At 41.2% G+C, this 11,134-nt stretch overlaps 1 protein-coding gene across 1 annotated transcript in view; it reads left to right on the top strand.

The window, feature by feature from the left end:
• CNRIP1 (cannabinoid receptor interacting protein 1) overlaps positions 1 to 10,544 on the top strand; it is a 10,916-nt gene extending 372 nt beyond the window's left edge. Inside the window, exons 2-3 of the mRNA XM_026653226.1 lie at positions 37 to 181; positions 9,047 to 10,544. Of these exons, the coding sequence (XP_026509011.1) occupies positions 37 to 181; positions 9,047 to 9,211 (310 nt within the window). The 3' untranslated portion in view covers positions 9,212 to 10,544. The remainder of the gene's footprint in view (positions 1 to 36; positions 182 to 9,046) is intronic.
• The last annotated feature ends 590 nt before the right edge of the window (positions 10,545 to 11,134 follow it).

Raw genomic sequence — 11,134 nt, 5'->3', positions numbered from 1 at the left:
GGTTGTTTCAAACTGCTTCAGGCCTGTCTATTTCAGGACTATGGGTATAGGAGGAGTGAACATCCCCCTGGAAGAGAAATCAAGAGATCCCCAGGTCGTCTGTTACACGGGAATCTACGATACAGAAGGAGTGCCTCACACCAAAAGTGGGCAAAGACAGCCTTTACAGGTCAACATACAGGTACCATCCCTCTGAGCATGGGCAGCACATGCTGGACACTATAGTGCGTACAGAGGCAAGGGAGATAATGGAGTCAAGAACTGAATGAGATCTGGGGAGGGTGAGATTCTGGCAGCTGGTAAATGGGAAAACATAGAAAGGATTCGTTGTTGTAAATCTCAGTCATTGTTTATTTTAAAGTGTAGACTTTAAGATGTTGCATATAATATCCTTACAAAGTGTGAAAGAGGCCATAGCAGAACCACACACTGAAATCACTATTACTTTATCCACAGCAACCTGCAAGTCTCACTGAGAAGTACTGCAAAGGGATGACCTTACCTGACCCCCTGCATTGCTCAATTCACTGAGCTGCTCCTGAGTTAGACAAAGTCCCCCCTAACTTAACAAACCATGTTTCAAATAGCATGTTTCAATACCACACCTTCCCTCTATGTTCCGCGTGGACACTGGTATAACAAATACTCATTTGTTTTTAAGGAAAATCAATTTTATTCTTCTAAGTAATTCTCACATCCACAGAGAGGACCCAGCCCCTCCACCTACTGAGGGCAATGGGGTTCTCGCCTTGCGCTCAGGTTCTTAGGTGCCAATGCTGAAAATATTTACGCACTGGCTCAACTTTATGGCATTTCTCCCTCTGAAGCCAATGGAACTACAAAAAAAAACATAAAATTAAGCATGTGCTGTATGTGACTGCAGGATGGGGGCTTTATTTTGCTATTCTGGGCCCAGTCCTGCTGCCCTTACATTTTGCATATCTAAAGGCTGTGGGACTGGACGCCTAGATATAAACAAATTGAGTCAAAATAATGTATTCCTTGAGAGGCTTTATATTTCAAGTAATACCTTACTAGTATATAAAATACAGATTTGTAAATATTTTGCCACTCCTATAAGGCAATTGTTAAAGTTTGGCAAAGTTGTGAGCAATTAAACACAGGGTCTAATAATGGAAAGTGTTGGGCAACCTTTATAATAGGTGGTGTTACCAGCCCCACCAATATTATCCAAGGACAGTAACATAAAAAGACTAGAGAAAGGAGTGCTATTATGCATGTTGTAATTGCTTCAAGACCAAATACAGTCATATTAAACATGTTACACTTCTAAAAACCATATATGAAGAGTTTGCCGTGATCACATACTAACATTTTATAGTCCCAGTAGTGCAAATGGAAAATCACCATTAACAGTTATAATGGCAGGATATGGAATGTGGTAGACACTTCCATTTCAGGCTTCGTCTCTCAGGTTTTTTTGCTCAGACTGAAATTTGCTAAGCAATTGGGGGCAGGGGACGAAGAGATGTCATTTAAAGATTTTGGGAAACCTTGAGGTCTGACCAGCCTAATTGCTAAATATTCTTGTTCACACATCTATGGGGATCTGACAATGCTCCATAACTTCCTTCCCTAGCTAGGCACCGTTCCCAAAGGGGCCTTTCACCTAGCCAGCAATTTCCAGATGAAGAATTTGGGGCAGGAGACCATATACATGGCTTTGGAATTGTCTGAATAGATCACTTCTAAATCTTTCAAAGCACTCCTTTCTCTGGCTGCAAAGTGTACATGTGTTGTAAGCAGCAAAGCAGAATTCAACCAATAGGTTTCCAACAACATTGCTTCCTAGCTGTAATATTTTATTGTGCATAGGAAAAAATCCCACTGAGGCATCCTGACCCTTCTGTTCTACACTGCATTTGGGGTAAAGCAGCATGCTTCAAAGTTGATAGTATCAGAGGGGTAGCCATGTTAGTCTGAATCTGTAAAAAGCAACAGAGGGTCCTGTGGCACCTTTAAGACTAACAGAAGTATTGGGAGCATAAGCTTTCGTGGGTAAGAACCACGTGGGTAAGAACTGCTGAGCTCCAGTTCGTTTGCAAATTTGACACCATCAGATCAGGATTAAACAAAGACTGTGAATGGCTATCCAACTACAGATGCAGTTTCTCCTCCCTTGGTGTTCACACCTCAACTACTAGCAGAGCACCTCACCCTCCCTGATTGAACTAACCTCGTTATCTCCATACTGATTTATACCTGCCTCTGGAGATTTCCATTACTTGCATCTGAAGAAGTGAGGTTCTTACCCACGAAAGCTTATGCTCCCAATACTTCTGTTAGTCTTAAAGGTGCCACAGGACCCTCTGTTGCTTTTTTCAAAGTTGATAGACTATTAAGCTACTGCCAAGCTAAAACTATTACAAATCAGAAGCCAACCTCATTCCTTAAGGATATCGAGTTACTACTACCATTAATATGAGTATGGGAGTGAGCATGCTAATGATTTTGTTAAGCCTCTTCGCACACCCAGTGTGAACTAGATGTTTCCTGAAGCCTGAGCTAACTCAGAATCAATGGAGTGCTTGTGCAGTAAATAAAAATCCATACGCTTTTCCTCCTAAAGAACCTGACTGAGTGCTTATTAAACCTTTCACAGGACTTTTTTGAGTTCACCTTGGTTTGAAAGGAAAACTGCAAAGGAATGTAAAATTTCCAACTACTTGCTCAGATGGATGAGAAGACTGAACCCTTAAGAGTTAATTAAATGTGAAATAATGAAGATGGGAGCAGGTATATTGCCAGTTTAATGTAGGAAGATCAGAGAAGCAGTAGATTTCCACAGGTCTCTTCAGAAAAAGTTCTATATGGTTTCTAGATGTTTGTGTGGTGGAGTCTTCTTGGTATTCACTGTCTACCTCTATAAAGATGGAGGGGCAGAACCTTAGCTGGAAGAAATTGCCCATAGCTCCATGGACACCAGCTGAGGATCTGGCCCAGAGTGTTAAATTTCTGCTCTTCTCTGTACTTCTAGCTGCAGTTCTGCCCTTGCTATCCTGATGTGTGCTCAGGCTACATTTTCTGTTGCACTTCTCATTACTATGGCAATCCCTATCCGCAGGGGTTCCACCCCGTCAATTCATGTCAATAATGATTGAAATGTTTTCAAAGTGGTTTTAAATATTGATTTGTGATTACCTTGAAAATCTGTTTAGAGGAATTTATATTTATATATAGACACACTCATTTGATATATGTAGTCATCTAAAGAGTAAAATCTTTCCATTTATGGTATATAGGTACCCACTCAAAGAAATCACTTATCAGAGCACTGTACTAAATTAAGTAGATTCCCATTTAAATTTTTAAGACTTCAAGTACTTTTTTTTTATTTACTAGTGCGACATACTAAAAACATTGAGTAATTTAAGAATCGTGCCACCACTGTAAATAGTTTACACATAACTACAACATGTGTAACTTAACATTGGCCGTCTATATCCTACCTTGAGATACCTCCTTATAATGAGAGGTAATAGCAGATACACTTTTATTTTCCTGGGCAATTTCATTAGCCCTTTAGTGCTTTGTACCATATTCATCACTGCAACATACCACTGCCTGCTTAATATGAGAATTTACCCATGAAAAGCAAATGCCCAGCATAATTTCTGAATTCTGAGAATGTATTTTCTTTTCAAAGGTATAAGATTAAGATGCAAGATTATTTTCTGTACAAGTTACAAAGGCAATGTCCACTAAATTCCATCAGTAGGTGTAGCAGTCGTGTTCTGCTGTGTCCCCTTAGAGAATGTGGAGAAAATGATGCTTTCGAAGAATCAAACTTCACCGAATAAAGTATCTCCATTCTGCTAGCCATGAAGTTTTTACTCCTACAGCACAGCACGTCTGTGAGCCCTGAAAATCCAGTAGTTTATTTTTCCTTTGGACATATTTTAACATAAACCCATAGGAGGCCCAGGCTTCTGAAGGCTGATTTTTGGTACTGAAATGAAGCAATAACAATATTTGTTCAAACAGCAGCTTTAGAATCAAATCCTGAGATACTGTGAAGTCAACAGGATTTGAAATTGGTAAGCAGCTATTCAACACCTCTCAGGATTTGGTCTAAAGAGCTCAGTCTTTCAAATGTGGGTACTTAAATCTGTATTTAGGCTTCTAAGTATTCAATATAGGTATCTAAACATGGAATTAGGTGTTTAAATCAGCATTTAGTTGCTTAAAGGTATGTAGATCTTTAAGAGATTTAGGCACTTAACTTTAGACAGTCCAATCTGAAAATTAGTTTGTGTCCATTTGCATGCTTAAGCACTATATAGAGCCCAATTTAAATGTCTAGGTTTTAGAAATTGGCCTTCTTGTATACAGCTTTAATTTCTTTCCCACCCTCTGACCCCCACCCTTTTTTATCCCTGTGTGGATGGTTACCCTGCTCTTCCAATTCTACAGCAGACAAGTCATGTTCTGATGCACACTAGGAAAGGAAGATACCTTGTAAGGGATTAATCCTAGAGTCCTTACTCCAAGCTAAACTTTCATTGAAAGCAGTCAGTTTTGCTTGAATAAAGAGAGCAGGACTGGGCCTCAAGTCATAAACTAGCATTTGAATCGGTAAAAGCCAGAAAATTCCTAGTAATTTATCAGCCAAGATAACCTTTTTCAGAACAGGTAACAAGAAGTTATTTCTTGAGCACAATATATCAAATTTCAGTTACGTGACTTCTTAAACTCTTGTTAATTATTGGTAGCTGGCATAGAATCCTAGAACCATAGGATTAGAAAGGACCACAAAGATCATCTAGTCTAACCCTCTGCCAAGAATTTGTTATGTCTAAACCATCCAAGACAGATGGCTCTCCAGCCTCTTTTTGAAAACCTCCAGTGAAGAAGCTTCCAAAACTTCCCTAGGCTGTCGGTTCCATTGTCCTGCTGTTCGGAAGTTTTTCCTGAGATTTAATCTAAATCTGCAGTGCTGTAATTTGAACCCATTGCCTCTTGTCCTGCCAACTGTGGCAAGAAAGAGCAACTTTTCTCCATCTTTTTATGGCAGCCTTTCAAGTATTTAAAGCCCACTATCATGTCCCCCCTTAATCGCCTCTTTTTTAAACATACCCAGTTCCTTCAGCCTTTGCTCATATGGCTTGCATTCCATCCCTTTCATCATCTTTGTTGCTTGCTTCTGCGTCCTTCCCAGTTTCTCTACATCCTTTCTATACAGTAGTGACCAAAATTGACACCATACTCCACTGTCCACATGAGGCCTAATCAGCGCAGAGTAGAGAGGTACTATCACCTCCCATGACTTGCATGCTATGCCTCTGTAATGCAACCCAAAATTGCATTTGCTTTAATAGGATTTGGTTTAGTTAGGCCTTTGTATCAGCAATCTTATTTCTGCATCTTCAGGATCCTAGGAAGGCATTTATTTATATAGGTGTTGTTCTGGTACTTGAACACTCAAATTATGCCTTGTTCCTAGAAACCTGTGAGCTATTTTACCATGCAGCTATATTTTTAGCAGGGTGTCCATTAGGGAAGCTCTCATTGGCAGAGCAATGAGGAAGTGAATTGGAAGCCAGAGAACTAAGGGAATGAGTCTGAGGTCTTCACGTGCCATTTGACAATGACAGTAACCCTGGGGAGTTGTTGGCTCCAGTGCCCCAGAAGCCCCCTCCTTGTTGCATTGAGGAGCAGAGGTTTTGACTGTCAGGGTGGTTAAACACTGGAATAAATTGCCTAGGGAGGTTGTGGAATCTCCATCTCTGGAGATATTTAAGAGTAGGTTAGATAAATGTCTATCAGGGATGGTCTAGACAGTATTTGGTCCTGCCATACGGGCAGAGGACTGGACTCGATGACCTCTCAAGGTCCCTTCCAGTCCTAGAATCTATGAATCTATGAATCTATGATCTGTAGGGTGCTCTGCGTATGCCCTCACCATGGGAAGGGTCTATGGGAGGTCACTTGTTAACACACACCTGGGAGGGGCTGAGGATGCTCACGCTTGAGGGCCAGCACTCTGTGTGCTCAGGCAGCAATGGTTCTAATAGCAGCAAGAGGCTTCAAGAGAGAATTTGGTATCCTCTCCTGGATGCCCATGGATAGATCTCTGTTCCTTTACCATTGCATTCCAAGATGCATGGGACTGGCCTGTATGGAAGGGCAAGTCCTCAAATCACCCAGAAGGTGACTGGGGGTTTCAGAGTGCAGGGACCATGGACTTAGACAGTGCTCAGACACCATGGGGAGAGGAGCTACGTAATGGAATATTGATAGGGGGCTGGTCAGCTTACAACAACCCCCCCAAACAATTAGCCATTAAAAAACCTCATTGCGCCCAACTTCAGAGGGATTGAGGGAATAACTAACTACTGAGCCCTGTAGCACGTGGATGGGTGATTGCATAAAGAACTATGGCACATACCTGCAAGAGAGGGAAAGGACCTTCTGATTCTAAGTTTACTTTAGCTACCACTACTAACCACGCAGTCCTGGAGAGTCCCTAGGTGGTGGAACTGGTGTAGTTCTTCTGCAGGGTGATGGGACTTTAGGGGAACCATGTAGAGATTGCTCAGCCACCTAGATGGTGCTGCCTGTGCTCAGGCATTGGGTTGGGGCACAGCATGGCCAAAACGTCCACAGATCATCCTGTCCTTCCCCAGGAATCCCACAGTGGGGCTGCATTAAGATCATAGGGACTATTCAGGGTAGCTCTGCAGTTTGGGTTGGGGGGGAGGGATTCTTTTCCCTGTACATCTCTCCAGTCCAGCTTTTCTATACAGTTGCTATGAAGTCGATACCCCCATCACTTATTTCCTGGCCTATCCCATCTAATCCTATCAACAGTATTACAACTGACTTTTTTCTCCAAGGAAGTTCACAGACACCCCCCACCACCATTCTCTGCTCCCCCAAATACACATGCAAACTCCTTTAGTGCATTGCACAAGGCCCTCCATCAGATTAACTATCCTCTCAGATGAGGATGGCTGACACTTCCCTCCACTAGCAATGCCATTCCTGGGTTAGTAAGTGGGGTTCCTTGAGCAGGAGGAGGCAGTCCTTTTCCCCAGGGCTAAGCACGGTGCTTACACAGCACTCTCAGCCTCTACTGCTTTGGGTTACAAGTGGCCCCCAGGCTGGGTAGCTGAAACCATGTCCGTTCCTTGGGAATGAACACAGCCACTGGGGAGAGTGTGGGAGAGCTGCTACAGTAACTTCAGATTCTCAGTAACTGTTTTCTGTGACTTCCTGTAATAGTGCAGATATTAAGGCGACACCCATGACTGAAGTCCGATTGTCAAAAGAACTCAGGACCCAGTAGCTCCCATTATGGTCATGACTAAATTCTGATTATCAATGGGCATTGCTGGGTGTAGAGTTCTTTTGAAAAGGTGTCCCTTCCGCAGCAACAAGGTGGGTGAGGTAATAAATGTGTTCCTTAGGTTAGGCAGTGGCAGCTTACTAACTGCTCAGCAGGCAGAAGCAAAATAACCGCCCAACTGGGAAATAAGCTGTAATCGGTCAGGTGTAGACACAGAAGCTTCTGCTTCTTCAGGCTGGCTGAAAGAGTCATTCTGAAAAGGGATTTACATGATGACTTTCCAGTGGTGAATACAGTATGTGGATGATCAAAGGTCAGCTCCTGAATGTATGATTGCAATGAAAACCGTCACATGGAGAAGAGTCATTATTAAAATGAGCAATAGGAATATTTTAAAAGGAACACTAAAAACATAGTAATACTTATTCCATTGCAGTAGTACTGACTTCAGCGGTTAGTCTCCTGCAAATAGAACATACACCAGTATAATGTGCTGTTGAGCCTAGAGCTGGCGTGTACAAACCCTCATACCCACATTTCAAAAACAACCTCCAAGATCATTTGTGCTGGTGAAAATCTGCAGGACCTCAGTTGAAGTCATTGGAGTAATTACCACATTTACACAGGTGCAATTAAAATGATAATCTATCCTTGTACCTCTCATGCGACCGTATTCTGCTGGTGTCTTGCAAGAGGTTGAGGGGAAAACATGAGATATTTCATACTGTTGGAATTCCAAGTTATTATTACTGTAGCCCCATTTATTTCCAAATAACATGTTTAAAGTAATGTTAGTTCATAGACAAATGCCAAGTCCAATACAGAAATCTTAATTCTCTTTCATTGTAATGGAACATACCCAATCACTCATACTTGCTATCTCCTAAACAACCACTAGAATATACTTTGCTATCTCCTAGTTTCTGTCATTTGTCCCGAAATTATGATTCAATAGCACATTACAATGAGCAGTGATTATAGCAAAATGTAAGTGGGAGCCTCTCTCACTCTTGTTTGGTATAAAAATGTGGAATAGAAGCCAAGGGAAGTCTACAGATAACATAGTAACAGCTCGCATAGTAATAACTTGCATTAATCTACAGATTGAATGGCACCGCAAATGAAAAAATAAGGTAATACTCGAGACTGCAGGCAAAGCAAAAAGGAGGAAATTCATTACGGTTAATTCTATGTACAGATCAAAGTACACAGGTAACCCACTAACCTCAGATCTCCTGGCAAGCACAGTACATTGCACAATGCTGGAAAACCACATCTCATATGTTGGCGATATATATTTCACACAATATGTATTTGGCATAATCACTTGCTTTCATCACCTCACCAAGTGTTGCAGGATCGTCATTTAAAGCATTATAAGCCTGATTCTCCACTGCCTTGCCCCCAGAAGTTACTTGCACTTATAGAAAGTGGGTATAAAATGGTACCCGGTCAGAATGGTATCATTTTCACTCACCTTGCACAAGTATAAATGAGTGGCAGAGGGACAAGGCAAGGGAGAATCAGGCCCTGTATGTACTACTAATTATGCTTAGGCACTAAAGATTGCATGAAGGATACTATGGCAACCTTGAAAGATCTTTGATTTTGCTACTTGGGGAATAACCCTTACATTAGTGTTTCACACGGGCAGTTTAGTTGGAGGGCACATTGCATTGAGGAAGAGGAGAAAAATTTGAGCTGCTTACTAACAACTTTATTCCCTGTCCTTCGCAGTTTAGTGACATCGGCACTTTTGAGACAGTCTGGCAAGTCAAATTCTATGACTACCACAAACGAAATCATTGCCAATGGGGAAACGCCTTTGGTAGCATCGAGTATGAATGCAAACCCAATGAGACACGCAGTCTTATGTGGATCAACAAAGAGATGTTCCACTGAAGATGAGCAAAGTGGACACTGCTGGACAATCTTTTTTTTAAAAAAATCTACCTTTAAACCAGCACAAAGCCTTAACAAAGGCATACTATACAGTTGCTTTGTCCCGCGTGGTACAAATAACATGCTAAATTATACATACAGTGGGTGCCATTAAACCTTGACACTTGCTACTCACAGTACTTAAACTTATCATGGCATCTGCAGTATTCTTCATCCTTGCAGTAGGGAATTCTGCAGGCACCTTGGTAAAGTAAACACTGTGATGCCAACAAGATGTGGATAATACCCACTAAACAGTATCACTGGATGTAGTACCCTTGGTGAAATACCTTGCATTAGTAAAATTCAGATCCAACTTCATATTAGTGATGATTTCTGTATTTATATTTGTGTTGTCCCTAAAACATGCTCCATTGTGCAGTTTGTCTACGTCTTGTCATGGTAGACAGCAGAAGTGCAAGTTCTGGATGTTTGGACATTGGCTACTGCACTGTTGAAGTTGCGTTTTCATATTGGGAGACTCGGACATACTGAGTCTCCCTCTTCTGTTAATGTCGTAAAATATGCTGTGACTGGCTTTCCTCTTTTGTGAAATTTGGTAAAATGTCATTGTTTTGCTATGTTCCCCAGTTCCTGAAGTGATTTTTGAAAAACCAAGAGATACCATGAAAACCATTAGCATAACAAAACATACCGAAAAGCAATAAATCTGTGGTCTTAAAGGCATAATTGCACATCTATTGATGTTGCTGATACATATCTTTAGAGCATGTACACTGCTCTAACAAAATATAATGGTCACACCTAATGTTCTCTGAGTTCGTCGAGATTATCAGTTCCAGTGGTAGTCTCAATTTTTTAAGACTAGAATATTGCTCAAACCAGTAGAATCTTTCAAAAGAAATGAATTTTTTGAGGTGTGATCACTGTACTGTACTAAAACCTCCAGACTTTCATATCAGCCAGAAATACTCATCTCTGAAGAAGGGCCCAGATCCTGCAAATGCTCACACATGTGACAGCAAAAGGACAGTCAAGTTGTAAGTAAAGTGCATCAGTGCACACTTGTGCATGAGTGTTGCAGGATCATGACTTAAGGTGCTAAACATGTAATTTCCAATGTTTACAGCTGAGAGGCAAAGGGGAACGTAGATTCAGATTTCTTCTTTCAATAAATAAAGCAGGTAAATTACTATACTGTCCCACCTTCGATCTCTGCTGGGTTAAGTTCTCTCTCTGGTATATTAGTTGTTCCTGTAACCCTTTGTGAATAATTTTTAAATCATGTCTGTAAATTGTAATCACAACTTTTGACCTTTTTAATAAAGGACTTGGAAACAATCTATATTTTTCTGAGCATGTGCCATCTAATTGGCTTCTCTTACTTTTGACTTTAAAGTTGAGTATAGGAAGATGAAGGCCAAGATTTTCAAAAGTGACTAGTGATTTTAGGCACCCACCTTGAAACATCTTTGGAAAGGACCTGATATAGAGGGTTGGTTTTAACATGTTCTGAAAATCAGGCCCCTTTAAAATGTCTCAAGTTGGGTGCCAAAAATCACTAGTCACTACTGAGAAATTCTGACCCCACATGCTAGAACCCAGGCAGCGAGGATTGTCTTAGTAGTATGTACAGATACAGATTCCATATGAAGTTCATAAACAGAAGACAGAATTTGTCACCACCATATTGTGACATTACCCAAGGTACAATCTGTACTGATGAACAGCTTTGTCTCCTCAGTTCTCCAACCTGGGGTGCCTTTTACACTGCTTCGCTGTGAGAGCTACCACTCATGGTCTGCTCACACACAGCCTCCAACATATAAATTATTCCCAGTTACAGTGTATGAGTGCTATAGCCAACCACTGATGAATTACACTGCAGAGCAACATCAGCAAATTCCCAGTCCCGTACTTTCC

This window comes from Terrapene carolina, unplaced genomic scaffold, assembly GCF_002925995.2.
Source record: "Terrapene carolina triunguis isolate 2854851 unplaced genomic scaffold, T_m_triunguis-2.0 Scaffold132, whole genome shotgun sequence".
Classification (NCBI taxonomy): domain Eukaryota; kingdom Metazoa; phylum Chordata; order Testudines; family Emydidae; genus Terrapene; species Terrapene triunguis.
The sequence above is the reverse complement of the archived record's forward strand: the minus strand, read 5'-3'. Positions and strand labels throughout refer to the sequence as shown.